General features: G+C 39.1%; 2 protein-coding genes across 4 annotated transcripts in view; one reads left to right on the top strand and one right to left on the bottom strand.

Moving 5' to 3' along the window:
• The window catches only part of rnf111 (ring finger protein 111), a 31,880-nt gene extending 27,428 nt beyond the window's left edge, over nt 1-4,452 (bottom strand). For both annotated transcript variants that reach the window (XM_023332298.1, XM_023332299.1), the window contains exon 1: nt 3,981-4,452. The gene's annotated coding sequence lies outside the window, so the exon portion shown is untranslated. The remainder of the gene's footprint in view (nt 1-3,980) is intronic.
• A 2,711-nt stretch (nt 4,453-7,163) lies between these two features.
• Nucleotides 7,164-19,657, top strand: sltm (SAFB like transcription modulator). Of its 2 annotated transcripts, XM_005807713.3 has the most exons (20): nt 7,164-7,324; nt 8,220-8,307; nt 8,414-8,469; nt 9,486-9,513; nt 10,685-11,252; nt 11,860-11,903; nt 11,994-12,088; nt 12,704-12,853; nt 12,947-13,056; nt 13,150-13,289; nt 13,363-13,460; nt 13,547-13,603; nt 13,700-13,845; nt 13,951-14,131; nt 14,845-14,969; nt 15,549-15,719; nt 16,653-16,934; nt 17,014-17,107; nt 18,338-18,486; nt 18,575-19,657. In XM_005807713.3, exons 1-20 carry the CDS (start codon nt 7,190-7,192, stop codon nt 18,681-18,683), a joined length of 2,826 nt encoding a protein of 941 aa, XP_005807770.2. In that variant the 5' UTR covers nt 7,164-7,189; the 3' UTR covers nt 18,684-19,657. The 2 variants fall into 2 exon arrangements, with proteins under 2 accessions (XP_005807770.2, XP_023188041.1); XM_023332273.1 differs by having other exon boundaries at nt 11,860-12,088.
• The last annotated feature ends 313 nt before the right edge of the window (nt 19,658-19,970 follow it).

Raw genomic sequence — 19,970 nt, 5'->3', positions numbered from 1 at the left:
ATCAAATGCGACCGCCCCAAAACCCAAGCAGTCATAACAGTACTTTTCATTGTCAAATATAAAGCAATAAGTTCATTTAAAAAGTGCTTCTGTCTGAGTCCAAACTAAAACAGTGTGACTCAATGCTGCTGATTAAAGAGAGAAAACAAATACCGCAGGCTCAGTCAGAGGCAACGGATGAGTCAGTGCTGATCTGACTGCTCCATTGTTGATTTTAGGCAATTTGGGAATCACTGACAAAAGTCATTCTCACGTGTTCATGTTAATGTGATGAGTCTGGGTTATTTTAGGCTTTATTAAGGTTCACTTTACGTCCTGACATGTAAATCTAGAAAGAAAGTAAACAAAAAAGGGAGGTCAGAGGAAACCTTCAAAACATCCCTGCTGTTAAAGGAATGCACTGACTGCTCCACATATGAACAGATGATTCCCTTCTTGACACGCTTAATTGACTTAAATAAAATGTTTGTTTTTCTGTAGTCTATTTATTCATAGGTTGGAGGCGGAAAGAAAAAATACATTCTGTTTAGAAATGGTCACAATACGTACTTAAAGTCTTTGTCATGACAGATTTTGTTTTTAGATTTTTCATGAGACATAATGGGGTACACAATGTATTTGGGTGTTGTGTTACTTACAGTGCATCCGGAAAGTTTCACTTTTTCCACATTTTGTCATGTTGCAGCCTCTTTCCAAATTGCATTAATCTCTTTCCCCAAAATCTACACACAAATACCCCCTTATGGCAATGTGAAAAACATTTTAAAGATATCTGCAAATTAATTAAAACAGAAACCTAGAAATAACATTTAAGTAGGTATTTAACAGCCTTTGCAATGAAGCTCAAATCTGAGATGTTTCTGCAGCTTAAATGGAGTCCACTTGTGGTGAATTCAGTTGATTGGACTTGATTTGGAAAGACAAACACCTGTGCTTGGTGCTTGGACTCAAAGTAATTGTCTGCAGACCTCTGAGGCAGGATTGAGGTATAGATCTGGGGAAGGATACAGAAAAATAAATCTGCTGCTCTGAAGGTCCATCATTCATAAATGGAAGAAGTTTGGAACCAGCAGGACTTTTCCTAGAGATGACCAGCCATCTAAACTGAGAGATCAGGGGGGAAGGGCCTTCGTTATAAAGTTGACCAAGAACCTGATGGTTCGAGCCCCAGAGGAAGGGAGAGGCGAGCCTTTTAGAAGCTCAAACATCTCTGCAGCAATCCGCCAATCAGGCCTGCATGTTAAAGTAGCCAGATGAAAGCCACTTCTTAGAAAAAGGCAAGTCTGGAGTTTCAAAAGGCCCCTGAAGGATTCTCTGACCATGAGAAACAAAATTATCTGATGATTTAATGAGACAAAGATTGAAAACTTTGGTGCGACGGGCGAGGCTCATCATCATCATCATCCTTACAGTGAAACATAGTGGTGGCATCATGGAGCAATGCGGATGTTTTATAGCAGCAAGAAGTCAAGCTAGAGGGGAGATGAATACATTGTGGAGGAAAAATCACTCCAGAGCACTAATGACCTCCGACTGATGAGACTGTTCATTTGCCAACAGGACAACGATGGAAAACACATGGCAAAGACCTCTAAAGAGCGGCTTCAGGACTTCAGCTCCAGGACCTGTGAATGTCCTGGAGTGGCCCAGCCAGAGTCCAGACTTGAATTCAACTGGACATCTCTGGAGTGATCTGAAAATGGCTACACAAATATAAACCAGTCACCTGGTGGAGCTTCACTAAGAATCAAAGCAGCACGGGAGGAACTGCGTGAAGCTAGGTGAGCTGAGCTGGTGGCGTCCTATTCAAAAAGGCTGTAATTGATCAACAAAGTTTTAAGCAAAAGCATTGAATATTCATGTCAAAGTGATTTCTTTGTCTTCTATTTTTTAATAAACTTACAAAAGTCTAAAAAAAGGTTTCCCTAGTGTCGTGAAGGGGAATCTGTGCATACAATCTTCAGAAAAGAGATCCATTTAATACAATTTGGAATAAGGCTGTAACATAACAAAATGTGGAAAAAGTGAAGCGCTGTGAATACTTTCCGGATGCACTGTATGGCTCTTAGAGGGAAATCAGGATCTCCCCATACTGTAATTTTGAAGTTAAGATCTTTTTTAAAAAAATCAGTAAAATATGAGATAATCTGCTCCAATCTCATTCCATGAGCACAAAGAGGCAGTCAGGACGAATCTAGATTCATTTTCTTCCAAACTGGCAAGAAGTTGCAAAAGTGACTTTGTCAGCACTTGACAACTCAATAAGGGTTTTGTTTTTTTTTTTTAAGGAAATTGGTGTAATCACTCCACACGATCTGAAATAAAATGTCACATACATTAATATTATGTATGTGAGACAAATTGTGGGTGTTTCTTTGTCAACAATTATGCTGCAAGGCATGTGAAACTGTGGTTAAGCAGTTTAGGGCCTGTATGGACTTCTACAGTAAAAGAGGCGAATCTGATAAAAAACTCTTTGATAAAACAACAAAATATTCCATAAAAGGGCATTTCATGCATCCCCCCGCTGTTATCTACTAAGGGTGTTCCATACGCTGAGTGAACGCACTGTGGTTTTCAGCAAACAGTCACATAACTTCATTGTGACGTGCCTCTAAACTTGTAGCGGTGCGCTACGCCTGTGGTAAGAGACCACACGGCTTTACACAATGTAATCTGAATATAAAACGACGCTGCCACCATGTCAAAACCCGATTTAGGTACATCGTGTACCAACGACTATGTAGCCACCTGGAAGTTCAAGTGATGTAACGTATAAGGAAACAAAACCCGTGCTTTCCGAGTTCCTGGCACACCTTTGTGTTGTGGACAAATTCAAAGCAATGGGGAGGGGATATTAGCTGTAATGAGTCTCTCAACATATGACAGGAATTTCATTTGAATCAGACATATTACAAAGCCTTCTTGTTGAGTATGTTAGTAATAAACTGTAGCATGAATGACCAGACATTTGTTTTTCCTTCAGGAGTTCACAGTCAGTCTAATCTAGACTCTCCATGTCTTTGCAGCTTTCTAGAGAAACACAAAATGTCAGATCACCTTTGGTGCAGGCCATCTGACTAAGTATGTACATTTGTGCATGATGTTGAAGTGTTTTGCAGTGTGAGTGTGATTTGCAGTCATGGGGAGGGGAAAATGCACACAAGGCAATGCCACTGCTTTCCTCTTTTGCAGCTTATTTCATAACAGCATGCCGGCTGTCACTTGACCTGAAGATGTGACTCCTGAGAAATAGGGATGCAGGATTTTTGTTGTGCAGGAGCTGATCTGAGTAACAATTTATCAAAAGTCCAAATAAAGTAGTCAAAAGCACATCCAGATATGTTTCTTTCCTATATTATAGGGTGGCCAGGGGAAACGGGGGTCCTCAGATGCCACACAAAAAGCTGCGCAATGACAGGGCCCCTAGGAGGAAATAAAGATCCCAACGCATTCAGGCAGAGGGTTGACACAGATTTCTAATAACCAGTAAACTAAGCCAGGAGATTGGTGTGTCATTACAAAATAAAAAAAGTACATGCTGCCTGTAAAAAAAACAAAAAAACAAACCCATGTACTTACAGAAACTGTAACAGTAATCCAGTTCAATTATTCAACTGAGCCTGGTTTGCTGAGATCTACTATATCTGCTGTCCTCTGTTCTTTCTGTCTGAGATTAGACCAGCAGAAACACAGCTAGGTGGAATAAACTGAGTTGACAACACCGAGTTGCAAACTGAGGACAGTTTCTACAACGCTTTTTAATTAGAATAAAATAAACCCATCTACAACCCGCTTGTGTGTGTCCCATTAAGACTGTTAAAGTGACAGAAGCCAGGGCCGAGTTAACACTTAAACCTTACAATCTGAACATTATCAATGACAAAAACGTGTCTATAAAGATCAGAAATCATAGTAGACAGCTAGCTATGTAGCTTGGCAAAATACTCCAGACAGAAGACAACAAAGACAACACGTACCTGGGTCTAAGTCCTGATTTTAAAATGTGTCACTGTCCTTTTCGTGACATGAGAGGTTAAATCCTAAAGAAAATAGGAGTCGAGCGTTTAAGATGGACACTTATCTGGATGATAACCCGAGCTGCAACCGGACGGGCCTACGATGAGATCGCGACCGGAGGGAGGTTGTAGCAGGGATTGTGAAACTGACAACAGTCCCGAGCAGAGCCGAGAGACAAAATCGACGGCAGCGGGCCCTCCGTAGCGGCGAGCTAAGCTAAGGCTAGCTCCACTTTACTTCTTAAATACTCGAATATATTCAGCCATTTTGGTTCGCCGCGGCATCCAACCGACCTTCAGAAGGCTGGAGAGGAGCTATATATTTTTGATCCCGTTTAATAAGACAGAAAAGTCTCACTATTTGCCCTGTACGAAGTTCCCATTCCTGCCTTCCGAGGCATCTACTGTTGTTTACCCAGCAGGTCGTTTGTTGGCTGGCTACGGCTACAACGCGGTGATTCTCCGGAATGCCACAAGGAGGCGCCAGATTCAGCATCCACTTTGCGAACCCAGACTACAAGCTTCCTTTCAGAAATCATTTCTTGATAAAGCATCACTTTTTGTGCCATTTGTACTAAGAGAAAGCACATGAAAACCTAAGAAAGGACAGTCATATGCGTGTTACTGCTGATTAATGCAGAATCCTGAATATTAAGCTACTACTCTGTTATGGACTCGTCCATCTCCATTCCAAATACTGGTGCGCCCTCTAGTGTACAAAGATGGGACTCAAAAAGAGGACATTTGCGCAAATCATTTTCATATAAATTAACAGTTACATTTTTTATTATTCTGAAATGAGCTATGTAAACTGAAGAACGACCTGCAAAAAGAGCCACATTAGTAATTTAAAATTATTCATTGGGATAGTAGTTATTACTAATATCTCATTGTTAATATATAACAAAAAAATACCACAAAGGATAATGGTTCTTTACAAAACTCTAGTAACATTTAAAATGTGATCTAAAAAGGGCAAATTCACAGCTTTCCACTGTAACAGATGCTGATATCTAAGCCAAATACCTTGAGAGAATCCTTTAGGATTCACGATGCCTAAATTGGGACTAAATTTTGTCCACCAATAGAGAAACTATCAAAGTGAAAAGGAAAATTAAACAAACTAAGCTCCACACATTTGAAAACACATAACTTTTGCAGTAAAAGGAAAGATATATCCTGAACCCTGTAGGTAAATTACATGGTGTACATTGCCTCCTAGAGTACATAGATTTCTGTTGCATAATGCGTACAGGAGCACAGCAAATGTATACATCTTTGCCCACTAAATGTGCTTCTTCAAATAAATTAAAAAAAACAAAACTAATAGGATCTGTTTTAACTTGTTTATTAGGGTTGGAGCAGTGCTCCTTATAACAGACCTCTGTGCATTTTGGATGCATCCGCTTGTATAAGCTTCACTAAAGCAGCTCTCCAGGGCTGTTACAATGTCATGTATGGGGGAGAAACATTGTCCAGCAGAAATGTCAGTCTGGCTGCAGTTCTCCTGTTTCCCACCACTGGCACTGGGTCAAGTGGACAGAGCTGGCCTTCCTGATCAGCTTATCTTGTTGTTTCCTCTGAGCTGTTGATAATCTCCTGCTTCAACGAAGCACAACAGAGAATATGACTGATGCCAACACAGAATCCGTTACGGTCTATATTTTTTCAAGAGTTGTTCTTCAGTTAAGTAAATGTAATGTTCTTTAACATCCACCGTGGAAATATAAATAATGTCATTTTCAGGGTCCAGTCTTTTGATGTCTGTTCACATCAGAGCAAACAGTGTTTTTTCTATAAACATATTAGTTTATTATTATTATATTTTATTAAAATACATTTGAATGAAGCGAATGCAATAAGTTTCCTTGAAATCTGCTACTGTTAGGTAAAATCATAATAACAAAAAAATAAAATAAAACCTCATTTGTACTTCACCATATCTAGCCATCCTTTTCGATTACTGGAATTATACATACTAACATTGTGCTAACTAAAACTTATTGGGTGCATCGAGATGTAAATAACACGTAAATAACAGCTCCCCCTTTAACATGTAGACATTGTAACACTAATGTTTGCATTTAAATAATTAGATTTTTAATTGCTAAACTGATTCACACTAAAGAATCACATCATGGATTTAAGTTTTATCATTGTAATATGTCTATCGCATTTTAAAGTATATGTTTTGTGAATGTATCTTTGATGTACAATTTTTAACAATATATTTTTAACAATATATTTATATATATATATATATACAATATATTGACTTCTGCTTTTCATTTTGGGTTCCACTATTGACAAAAAACATGATAAAATGTAATAATGAGAAGGTTTTACTGTTAGATGAATAAAGTAACTCTACATTTCATCCTTTATTACACAACAATACTCAGGTAAAATGTAAAAAATAAAGACTCAGGTGCTACAGCTTAAGATAAACAATACTGTCTCACTATGAGGTTAAGTGTTAAGCGTTCGTACATTCAAAGAGTGTGGAAGTCTGAAGGAGTTACATTGTTATCCAGAAAATATACCTGAGAAAAAAAGGAATGCTTAATTAGTTAAAGTCATCTTTACAAATTATATTCATGAAATAGTTGTTTAAAATAGAAGATATCCAGAAATAAATATATGTCTAGTACATGTAATGTGAGGGTTAATTATAATCCTAGCACAATGATGTACATACAGTATGTTCACCACAAAGCGCCAATATTCACTGTTCACATCTTATCTGGAGCTTGTTTATGTGGAGTTTAATACACATAAATCCCAGTGTGATTTAATCTACTTTTTAAGGTCTCACTTTATATTTCGAGCACTTTTAGCACTGAAGTCAAACACAAAAGTCATGGGTTTGCTGAGCAGCTTTATAGTATATAATATATGAATACATTTCCTCCCAGTGTTTGTGTTGGTGATCTAATTATCATTTAATTGTGTTCTCATGCGTTTGTGTTTTTAAAGTCCTGAATAACTGCTTATTTGTATGTTAAACTGCCAAACAATACAGTAAAGCAGTGTTACTTTGTTCTTATGAAGAAAAGTCATTTTTCTCGAATATATTACAGTAGCTCAGTCGGTGCACTGACAGTAGGCGGCGCTGTGGCATTTGATCAAAGACCACGAGGAAGAAACCGTCTCGCTAATCTGGAGGTAAAATGGCGTCGGGTGCCATTTCAACGGATTCAAAGAAAATATCCGAATTAAGGGTTGTCGATCTTAAATCCGAGCTCAAAAGAAGGGGATTGGACACGTTTGGCGTAAAAAGTGTTTTGCTTTCAAGGCTTAAGCAAGTAAGTGAACGAATTCGTTGTTTTAGCAGGACGGTTGAATGAGTTCTGTGTGCGATGCAGAGAGGCTAGTGCTAATCCTAGCTAATGTTGTGACGGTCTTTCCAGCCGCTCTTTTTTTGTCCAGATCGATAAATGGCCACTCATACGGTTTAAACTGGGGGGACTCGGTTCTTGTATTTCCCATATGTGAACGTATGCGCAGTCTTGTTTGGTAAATTAATAGGTAAATGGTAAATATGTTCGGTTCAATCTTCAACGGCTATCGCCTTGACTTGTTGTAACCCTAAAAATGGAAATTGAAAACTCGCCCTAAATTGGTGCCAAACGGAAAATCTACGTTTGAGAAAAATACTAATCGTACTTTGAAAAAAAAAAAACCCCTCTGCATATTTTATTTGAAATGAAAGGGGAATGAACGGGTGCTGCAAATTACACATGATTAGCCTCAGCTGCTGAAATACAGCCTCGCATGTTCTGGATCCAAATCCCGGCCTGAAGTCCTTCGGGAAGGAGTTTGCATGCCCTCTCCCTGCATTTGTGGAGTCACTTCGGATACTCCGACTTTCTCCTAGATCTAGAGTCAAAAATAAATATATAGATTCTTAATAGTTTAACTGGTTTCTCTAAATTGCCATCCAGTGTCTTTTTTTGGCTAGTTAGTGTTTGTTGCCTTGTGAAGGACTAGTAACAGATCCAGTGTTTACTCTGCCTTTTGCACAGACGATGGTATAGATGAGCAGTGTATGGATTTGTGGTTAATTTCTCACATTTGTGCCCACCCTCTTGGGTGTAAAATATACCAAGATTTTGGATTGTGTTTTTAATAATCTCGCATTTGTAAGAAGTGAGTTGATGGGTGGATTTTTTTTTTAATCTGTAAAAATATCTTTTTAAGGCTATTGAAGATGAAGGCGGCGACCCAGAGTACATTCCGACTCCTGAGTCGACTGATTCATTGTCGAGGTTAAGTGGAAAATCCAGAGGTAATGCTGGTCAACTCATTGTTTTATTGTTTCAAGAGAGTGTGAATGGTGCTTATTAAGTTTCATATATTGACTCCATAGTACGTGTATGTACTTGATGTTTCAGGGAAGAAATCAGATTCTGATTTGGAAAATACCGTGGAAGAAGACGTGTCTTCCAAGGTGAGTGTAGCATGAATTAATCACAATGATGATATAATAAGGGCAATCAATAACCATTGTAAAAGGCAATGATGCTGACTTACGTCCTCAGTTTCAGATTGTAGTCACATAATGGTGCCACCAGCTGACTCTCTGTTGCTTGGCGACGTAACTTGGGCACCCCTTTGTTTAAAAAGGGAAGTAATATTTGATACAGCCTGTGTGGTATCTGCGTTTCACCACTCCTAATTAACACATGTAAAACAATGAGTTGAAGTTGGATTTCAGGACAATATCAGCTCCTTTCTGCAAGGAGACTGAATAGATATGACTCCATTTATTTCTATGTTTTTTGTTTTGTTTTTTCTTTTTTTGTTTTTGTTCCCTTGACATTTGTTTTAGACCTGGACAAGAACACCGTGACCCGCCAGCTGAGAAAGATTAGAGATGATTGCAATTTAATCATCAGCTTTTAAAGTTCATACAAAATGTCCCCAAGGCAGACAGGAAAGGATGCATCGGTGGTGCTAAACATTTTGTAACAGCCAGGTCCGTTAGACCAGAACTGCTAAATTATGAAATGAAAGGTCAAAATGAACAGCACCCATACTTTGCAAAAACATTTTGTTTGACGTGGCTGTGGTGTACTGCGCTGTATTCCTGCCTTTGTGTAGGCCGAAGAGAAAACTCCCTCACTCCCCAGATTCAGTTTGATTCGCTCCCCTTCTTTCCTGCAATCACTCTGCTGGCTGAGAGAGAAAAAATGAAGCGTGTAAATACTATACCTATTTGTAATCTTGACTGTCCCAGGTGACATGATGCCAAATAAACTGCAGAGTTAATGTGTGCTGAAAATTGATGGTATTTCTTCAGAACCTTTTTTTTTTTCAGATGACTATAACAAATAGCAAGCTTTTTTCAGATTTTTTCTTAATGCTTATGTAACAGAAATACCATAATAGAATAGAGATGATGTTTATATGTGGGGGGAAAATGGTCTCAACTCTTACAATTCTTGTTGTTTTTGTTTTTTTTAGGAAGTTGAAGAGTATGAATCAGAAAAGGGTATGTATGTTGCCAATTAACTTTTCATGTTAATTTAATTTCTTTTTTTTTTTTTAGCTGCAAACTGATGATAAAACCTCTTGCTAAGTTTCATCAGATAGTGTTAAATGCGTTTGCTAGTGCTGCGCTCTAGAGAGTAGTGATGGGCTATTTTAGATAACTTTGAAGAACCAATTGTATGGTTTCCTTACCTTTTTGGAGATGCAGTGTATCCTCAGGTCTGGGTCGCTTTAATCTTTATGCATCCAGTTGATTATTTGCTGCTGCGATAAAAAGTTCAGTTGTCTCTGGAGTCCCAACGTTTTATGAAAATCAACGTTTTGTGAGGACATTTTTATGTCCCATCAGATGAAAAAGCAAGCCATTTCAAGATCACAACGCTTCTAGCAGTGACTGACATGATTGGATAGACCTGTGATAAATGTACTGGTAAAACATGTGAATGAATCTGCGTTTTGTCCACTGGAGTCAGGCACTATTTTACAGGGGAAACTGGAATTGAATGAATGAGCTTGGATCAGTTAAAGTCGAGGACTGCTGCGTTCATTGAAACCCCTTATAATGATGCCAAGGCCTTGTGTCTAAAGGCAGCACCGCATGGAGGACGTTTTCTATCCAGCGGACAGACGTCCCACTTTGCTGCGTACAGGAAGAGACCCCGGACCACATTCATTTTTAACTGAGACTGGAATTTATGGACTGCTCCACTAAAAGGACAGGCTTTTTGTGGACTGGTGACTGGACACCTTGCTGCAAGCTTCCCTTGATAATAAAGCATTTTTGTTGATGGGACACTTTCCTTCACAACTGAAGAAATATTGGAAGAGCACTTAAACCCTCCATGAGCTTTTACAGACTGAACTCTATTGGAGGAAAAAATAAGAGATGTCCTAACTCCATATATGGACTTGGTATAATTGTTTTCACCTGGTGAACAGCTACACCTCCACTGCGAAAGATGACTGCAGTTGAAGTTGTGCCAAGAAACGAGCCTCAACTTATCCCATGTTTTCAGTGAAGATTGTGTGTGTTGTCTTCCTGTGGTATCCGCGCCCTCGATGACCATTAACACTGAATGTGCTTTATATTCTACTTTTGTAGGTCAAGTAACATGCGACATGTCAATGTTAAGATGTCTGTTTGCCATGTTTATCCTTGTTAAATCCCTCAGATATAACTGATACCGATGATGGTAGTCGCGAAAATTCAAAGCCTCCACCGTGTGAGGACAGCCTCGCTCACTCTGAGCCTGAGCCCGAGTCTGAAACCATGGCGGCTGACGCTGACTCAGAGCCCGACCCAGAGGTAGATGCAGAGGTGGATGAGGATGCAGATGCAGACGCAGACCCAGAACCGGAACCAGAGGCCGAGGCAGAGACAGAAGAAGCCGAGAGGGATGCTGAAACCTTGAGCTCCTCTAGAGAAGCGGAGGACGATCACCTATCCGTCTCAATCCAAAACGAAGATGCCATCACCCTGGATGTTGATGGCGACGACCTCCTGGAAACAGGTAAACATGTGAAACTTCCAGATACAGAGGCAGAGAAGGGCACTGAGACTTGTGCCGAGACGGGCCAAGATGATGACATGAAGGATGAAGACATGGAGGAAGATGGTACGAAAGACGATGACGAGCCCACGAAGAAAGACGCCATGATGAAGGCTGAAACCGAAGATAAAGAAAAGGATTCTGGGAAGAAAGGCCCGTCTGCCACAGGGGCCTCAGGTCAAGCAAAGAGGTTTGTCTTTCTATGTCAGTTCTTTGATTCTTCTACCAAGTCCACCTCACTAAGAGCGCAGCATTGTGGGTAGCCTCAAGATGATTTTTATTTTTTGCCATAAGGGAAGTATTCACTGATGTACCTTACCCTGCAGTTTGCTGCTTTGCGTTATTTCTCTGAAGTTGGTTAACGTATATCTAATTAACCCGGAGACAAGAAAACAACTCTTATTTTGTTACTTTGACCTTTTGAGAAGTTTTAAAAATCTTTTGCAGTTTTTACACAAGGCAGTGTAAAAACGGCATTAGCCTCCATGATGATTTAAAAAAACTTTTTTTTTTTGGTCCAATGATTTGCTGACGTTGACCAGACCACTGAAGATTTCATTGACCCAGGGATTAAAAATTGGCTAACCACCTGACCCATCACGCCACTGGAAAAACCATGAAGCTTATCAGACAATGGCTCAGATCCACGTCTTGCCTAAAGGATTTTTTTTTTTCCCCTTCTTCAACCGTTGAAAAGATGCTGTTAAATCCACTAGATGGATGTTTTTTTTCCCCTTGTCATGGCTTTATTTGCCTTCACTCATTTCCTGTTTGGTTTTGTAACATTCATGTTCTAGCTCTTCAAGAGACAGAGATGGAAAAGCAGCAAAGGATGAAAAGGGTACGGCACTTAAATATTCAACATCCAACTTTTTGGCAGTAGTCTTGCAATTAATACTAACAATGTGTTTTAAAAAATCTCTATCTACAGGTGTGAGCAGCTCCTCTCGTAACGTGTGGGTGAGCGGCCTTTCTTCAAACACCAAAGCAGCTGATTTAAAGAACCTGTTTGGCAAATATGGGAAGGTAAGATGAGGCTGCAGCTAACAATTATTTTAGTAATCAATTATTTGATTTATTTTGATGATTAATTGTATTTAAAAAATGGGCACATTGTGCAGATTTTACATTTAACCACTTAAACCTTTTATACAATGTTAGAAAAATATTAAAATATGCAAATAAATGAATATTTGTATTACTTTTTAAAATAAGAATCATTTTATTGCCTAAAATGCAATACCACAACATTCCTTTAGTGAATTTGAACCAGGTGAAGCTAAAACTTGCCACTTAAGGTGTTTTAACTAAAACGTACTTTAAGACAGAAGTTTCTTTATCTTAAGTGCAAAATGTACATTTATTCCGTACAGTTTTTGCTCAATTATTATTATTTTTTTGTTTGTTTTTTCAACAAATGGCTTGTTTTTTTTGAGTAGGCATACTCCAGTTAACTATTAACAGATTACCAAATTAGACGATTATTTCAATAACCGATTAATCACTTTAGTGCCAGGTGTGGTATTCTGGGACTGTTTGAAATGCCAGCAGATTTTAAACAACCCAGTTGACCAGAGTAAAACACGTTAAAAAAGAAATGCGGAAATGTTCTTTAAAGGCTCCTAAAAATGTTTTCAACAGGTTCTGAGTGCTAAGGTCGTTACAAACGCTCGCAGTCCTGGTTCAAAATGTTACGGCTTGGTGACGATGTCTTCCGGTGCCGAAGTGACGCGCTGCATCTCCCATCTTGACTGCACAGAGCTCCATGGACAGCAGATTTATGTTGAAAGGGTAGGCGAGGCAGGAAACATTTAAGTTCCTCAAATGCTTCCTTGTTAAATCTTATCCATACTTTCAACTTTTTTTTTTCTTTATCTTTAAAAGGCTAAAAATGATCCATTCAAAAAGGAGCCCTCAAAGAAAGAAGTGGAGGACAAAGCAGGATCCAGCAAATCCAATAAGAACACTTTCACTGGGACTAAACTGGCGAACAAGTGAGTGATCAGTTTGAGATTATCTTTTTAAATGATGTTTACTCCTGCATTAACATTTAATTGACCCTTTTTTCAATTTCAATGACCATTTAGAGCACAGCTAACTTACAAAAAAGAAGAAAAGAAATCTGATAAGCTGTCAGACAAGGATTCATCCAAGAAACAGGATTCAAAAAGTGGCTCATCGAGCTCCGATCAAGAGTCTTCAAAGAGAGACGACAGAAAGCGTGGCCGTAAGTTTTCAGTAGAGAGGATTTTAGTTTATCATCAAGTCTCTGCTTTGGCTAATTACTCGTTTTCTTCCAGAAACCAAGAGCCCTGGGAAGTCGACAGATGAAGATGAACCTAAAGGAGACGGTGGCTTTGAAAAAAGACCTTTTAGAACTGGAAGATATTTTAACAAAGTACGGTTTGATTTTGGTTTTTAATGTTTTGTATTATCTTTATAAAGAGGACATTAAGTGAAAATGGTTTTGCTGTTTTTTTTCAGCCATTTATGAACCCCAACTTTGACAGGCGTCCCAAGTGGCTGATTCCCCCTGAAGAGGTTAAAACTTACTCTTCCTAAACACTAAAAATTACATTTAACAAGCTTTTTTTCCCCCAAGATTGAATCTTTACATTTAAATAATTCTTTTCTCAGGTACAATTGCTGAGGGAGAAGCGGCAATCCTTTCACAACAAAGGGGGAGAAATGGTCATTCTGCCTTTTGACAAGTTCAAGGAGCAGAAAGAGCAGCGGATGCGTGAGCAAATGGAGCGCTTCCACAGAGCTGCAGAGCTGCGCAGGTATCTTCAAGCATTGAATGACTCACATTTATAACAAATAAAATATCTTTAGTAATAAAAAAAACTTGAATACTGAGATTAAAATGTACTTTTCCTACTGTGCAGGCGGCGTGAAATCGCAGAGCAAGAACGGCGGGAACGCGAGCGAGTCCGTCTGATGCGTGAGCGAGAAGAACGGGAGATTCTGCTCCGGGAGCGCCAGAGACTGGAAATGGAGAGACAGAAACTGGAACGCGAGCGGCTGGAGAGGGAAAGGCTTGAGAGGGAGAGGATTCGCATCGAGCAGGTAAAAGGAGCGTGAACCAACTCGCCCAGTTTGTACCCAGTTTGAGCTTCAGGGCTTAAACTGGGTACAGGAAAACACTGTGCAGTGGGCTTAACAATAGATTGAAGGAACAAAGGGGTTTCACACTGAGTGGTTGAGATTTAGCTGATGCTGAAACGTATTGGACACACCATTTCACTTTGGCTCTTTTTCTTTTCAACGTATTTACTGCTGTTGAACTGCGTGCAGTGCCTCATATCTTCCTCTGTAGTTCACTCAAAAACCTGACGCATTAGAAATGAGCAGATATTCATGCAGGGGATTCAACATTTTAAAATTTTATGTCGAACAACTTTTTAACTTCCTCTTAAAGAAAAACATTCCTAAACACTGAAAAACTTTTGAACAAACCATAAAAATCATTCTTTCCTTCCTAGATGGAAGTTGATGGAACTTGCACAGTTTTAAGCACACAGGATACAAATGTAGAGGAAGCTCACTTTGCTAAATACACGACTAACATAAGAGAATGAAGGTAAATAATGCTTTAATACAAATTTTTCTGGACACAGCTGAGTGTTCATCTTCCATCAAGCTGTCGGTGCCATTATTGCAAAGAACAAACTATCGGGATCAAGAAGTGGCATTTTTGAACTTGCATTAGTTCAAAACAATAGATGGTGTTCATGTTGGCATTTGAGTCAAATCCAAACAAATAATTTTTCATTTTAAAGGAGCGGCGTAAAGAAGCCGAGCGCATGGCGCGTGAACGAGAGGAGCTTCGGCGGCAGCAGGAGCAGCTCCGCTTTGAGCAAGAGAAGAGAAATAATCTGAAGAGAGGACGTGAGGTGGAACACGGGTATTTATCGTTTTGTTCACCCTCGTTTTGAATTTGTTTGGAGTTTTGAACTGAGTTTTATGCATGAGATTTGAGAAAATCCAAGTCAGATCTCTGATGGTATGAAAACCAGGAAAGGCGAGATGTTGCTAATCAAAGTTGGATTACAACTGAGCAGAATTGTCCATTAACAAAAAAAAAAAAGGTTATTGTAAACACATTAGAAAACCTGAACAGACATTAAAAGAATAACTTCCAGTGTTTATATTTCAGCCTCATTAAAAGGCTTGCAAAGCGCTTTGCATTAATACATTCCTTTCATTCCTTTATAAACTTGTCGCACCTTTTTTATGTAGTTATTGTGACATTAACCTATATAATCGCCATATTAGAGGACTGCCATACTGCGTGATTACTAAATTTATAAACTGTATAAAGTGTCATGCTATTCAAGAGATTTTATTTTTAATATTTTGTAATCCTGTAAGTAGCTACTAGTACCTTTCCAGATCATTCATAATTTCTTCATGGATTTAACTCTCATCATTCCTTGAGTTCACATATCTGTCATGTAGGATTGATCTGTGCTTCCTGTTTCAGTCGGCGGGACGATCCCTACTGGAATGGCAACAAAAAAATGCATCCCGAGTCGGAGGTCCGTCTGAACCAGGGCTCCAATTACAACCGGCAGCAGAACCGCTTCCCCAACACAAATCCTCGGGAGAGGGGCCGTTTTCCAGACGCTGGCCAGCAGCCCAACACGTTTGACAGGTATGTGACTCCAGTAGTTTTTGGAGTAGAACTGTAACTTTGTTCTCAGTCCCATATGGTTATCGGTCTGAGGAATTGTTTCCATAATGAGCAAATCTGTGCATGTGCTGCTGAAAGTTCATATTCCTTCAAACAAAATCTCCAGTCAACATGCAAAAGTAACTGTACGTGGACTAAATGACCTGAAACACTAAATATTAACATTTACTATTTTTGAATGGTTAAACTAAAGGCTTGTCTGGCTAAGAAGTGCATATCAAGCTGATCATATTCTTGTATCTATTCCTGATGATCCCTCCTCATCAGCTCTTTAAGTATATGTCAGTAAAAGTTTCTGCTAAATGTAATGTTTAAAGTTCAACAGAAGCACTCCGTTATTTGACTTATTGTAGTTAATAGAATTAGTTTGGACCCTAAAAAAAAAAACTCCCAAAGTGTTAAATTTGACGGCACTGCGTCGTTACCTAGCAACCTCTGGGCTTCCAGCAGGTTTGGTCTTACTGCTGTACAATGGCTGCTGGAAAAGACAAGTGTTTTGTTGTTGACATAACATCCAGAAACCACTTGCTGTACTTGTGCAGGAGGCTCCACTTCTGCTTTTCAAAGATTTGTTTGCAGCCATATTCATATCCAAGTTCAAACGCTGAAATGGGGACGTAGCCAGCAGAAGCTTATTTGGATTTAAAGTGAAAAGAGGCTCCAAATTGGCAAATTGAGTAGACTAGATTCTCTTTGTCCAAGAATTATTCTGTGCAAAAGGTGCAACCAACATGTTTTGTGAAAACCCATCGTCGAATTTTTACCAATTCAAGGAAGCACATTACGTCACTTTTAATGTTGCTCTCCAACCAAAGGGTAAATTGGCGCCTCTTCCTGCTTTGTTTTTTGCTTGTTAGTTTCTGATGAATCCAATATTGCCATTTCTTTTCCAAGACGTAATAGATTCGAGGGCGAACCAGAGGCAAAGAAGAGTCGGCCGGCTCCTCACAGAGAGGGTTCTGGCTTCGATAGATACCCCAAGAACTACGACGCCGTCCACAGACCCGAGCCTCCCCCACGTGGGGACACAGACCGGAGGGACAGGGACGAGCGGCGCCCGCCGCCCCTGGGAGCAAGACCTCCGATCCCTGCCATGTCGCACAACCGCCCGCCGAGGGACGGCGCCGCAGGATGGAAGAATGAGGGAGGAATGAATTCCAGCAAGGGGGACATGAGGTGAGAAGCTGTTAATGAAGCTGCAGTTCATTCAGCAGCTTTTGGAAGCTGCGCCTCATAAAACCTGTGCTTCGTGCAGAGGGCCGATGCGTATGCGTGACGATCGTCCTGGCAGAGACGCTGGGAGAAGCGGCTTTAATAACAGAGGTCAACCCATGGGGATGAATGAGCAGGTGAGTTTCTAAAGACAGTTCAGTTCTTTTTTTATTATTAAAACACTAAATATTTTAATAGAAACATATTCTTTGGTTAATGAAGTGAACCTGTATCTGTATAAACAGTACAATAAAACCTAAAAAATAGAAATGATTCATGTTGATGTAGATGAGACTGAAGGAAATTTAAAATTTGAACACTGTGAATTTAATTTAAAGTTAGTTGGACTAAATATGAGCTTATCCTATTCAATATGAACACATAATTTAAATTCTGTATGTCTGTGGAAGTGGAAGCAAACAGTTACAGATTTTGAGTCTTTCAATTTTCATTTAGCTAAGAAGTTTGTGTCTGGGAAAGATTAATCGCTTGTTAGATTGCTCTTTGTAACTGCTTAGCAGCTTTGTCATATTTCCACTGGTATTTTTATGAGCTTGAGGTTGGAGGAGCTGCTTGCCATCACCCTAATCTTTAGCTCCTTCATCTGATTCACTATCAGATTAAAGCCAGGACTTTGACTAGGCCTCTCAAATATTTTTTTAAAACAAACATGTTAAAAAAAGTACTTCCAACCTAAATCTGGTTTAAACAATAAAGAAAATTAAACACATTTCTTAGACTGTTTTATTTAAGTAGTTGAACTGAAATCTAGTCTAGATGGGCCTGTCGCAATAAATTAATCGCATGACAAATTAAAACAAGTTTGATTTCTTTTTGCATAATTATCATTTTTCTCTGTTTCTTCAGTCTGGTGCTTTGATCTCAACTAAACCCAATTTTGTTTACAGAGACTTCATAATTATTTTTATTTAGTTCTGTTTTATTTATTTTTAATATTTAAAATGTCTTCCAGATCCAGTGTTTAAATGTTTATTAGAAATCAAAATTTGTTTTTAAGAGGGTGAACCTGCATTATGCTACTTTATTTCTTAAAAATGGTCTCAAAACATTAACATCCTTGTTTATCGCAATAATCTTTGGGACAATTTATCATCCAGCAAAATTAGTTATTGTGACAGATCTTAAGCCCAGTCTTGTTGCGACTCTAATAAATGCTTCCTGGTTGTGGAAAAATCACCACATACCAAATGTGCATTTTTCATTATGTCCTTGAATTGACTAAATTCTCTATCATGATTAATTCAGCTGACTTAAAATAAAAAGATTAAATTTGCATTGTGAAAAGTCTTTGGATTTTGCTCCTGCTGTCGCACACTGAGTGACTCCTGACTCGTCTGTGGTTGCAGCCGTTCAGCTCGGGGCGCCAGGTTGTGGTGGAGCGTCACAGTCGGGATCAAGGACTGAGGAAGGAGTGGCACGGCGGCTCAGGCTCTCAGGTGTTTTCTGACAACCGCAGGATGGGAGACGGTCGCGGCGGCATGATGGCTTCCTCCAGGTAAACAGATTAGACGCAGTGCTGATGATCGAAGTCCTAAAGAAACGTCTTTGTCACAGTCCTGACGGATATGTTGTCCGTTTTGCAGCCACTCTTCGTCAGGACTGGGCCGGATCGTACAGATCACCAACAACTCCATTTCCAGCGGCGCCGTGGGCGGATTCAAGGCTTTCAAAGGAGCATCGCGGCCGTTCTAACACCGAGTAGAGACGCTTTAAAGAGTTGGATATTTGAAGATTTTCCTGAACACTTTATTTTTAAAGTAACTGTTTTGGGTGGAACATTAGCAGCCTTGAGGTTTAGTCCCTTGTTTTAATCTGTACGGACAGTGTTGACCTCAGTTCTGCTGGTACCACAAAACACCCCTGTGCACGTTTTAATATTTCTGAAGTTGCTGCACAGCCCAGCGTCTTTGTAACAAGTTTTCCAGTTATGACATAGAACTTCTCTCAAGTGTTTGTATATTTTCATTAGCGTAGTGTTGCTCTGTTTCCTGTGAAATGTTTTATTTCAGTGTATTATAGAACTCAAAATAACTGCTGGATCTGGATGTTTCATTGAAATGGATGACGGTCCTCTTTTTTTTTTTTTTTTTTTTTTTATTTATACTTTTTTTATTTTGTTTGGAAGTTGTACTTTAATGAAGGTGTCAAATTTTGTAAAGATGTACTAATCTGCTTGAACAGGATAAAGCTGTGTAAAGTTAAATCTGTGATGGACTGGATTCAGGGAGGACTGAATCATGTTCAGGTGTTGCTAAGAAGAAACGGCGAGAGGAAATCTGTTTCTGTTTGTAATTCAACTGTGGACATTTTACAAATATAATTTGAGTATCAGTTTTCATCTTCATGGAGTTTTTTTTAATTTTTTAAATTTTTTTACCTTGTCTGTAAACGGAACAGTTCCTCTATTGAAGGTTTGAATCTGGAAGGTTTGGCACAATAAAAAATCAGTCTGAAGCTTGAAAAAGCTCTAGGCTGCTACTAAAGTGAAGAGGGCACTGCTTTGACTAGGCCATCATGTGGAGGGATTCCTGTTATTTCACTGCTTTTGTCATTTCAAAGCTTTATCCTTTCAGTTGCACCAGTCGCCACTTTGGATGTCATGTTTGTAACCTTAACCACACACCGGATGTTATTGGTTATTAAACCTTAATTAGAAAACAAAATAAGTGAAGTGGCTTTTTACCCGTTAATGTGCTGCTCTGTGTATGTAATCAGGGTTATAAAAAAAAGAGTAAATGCACCTTTTAGTTCCTGAACTTTACATAATGACATGAAAATAATCTGCTTTTGAAATTATTTACATAAAACAACCAATTGCACATATTTATTAATAAAAAAAAAATCAATTATTCAGTTGTCTTTAGCTCTTCACAACCTTTTACTTTAGGTTGAATTTGCTCAGATGGAAATTATGCAACTGTCTTGTCTGGTTTTCTGCCACCAGGCGATAATGTTCTAATGCTCTAGAGTAGAAACTGG

Source organism: Xiphophorus maculatus, chromosome 4 (genome assembly GCF_002775205.1).
Source record: "Xiphophorus maculatus strain JP 163 A chromosome 4, X_maculatus-5.0-male, whole genome shotgun sequence".
NCBI lineage: Eukaryota > Metazoa > Chordata > Actinopteri > Cyprinodontiformes > Poeciliidae > Xiphophorus > Xiphophorus maculatus.
This window is presented reverse-complemented; position numbering and strand designations above follow the sequence as displayed.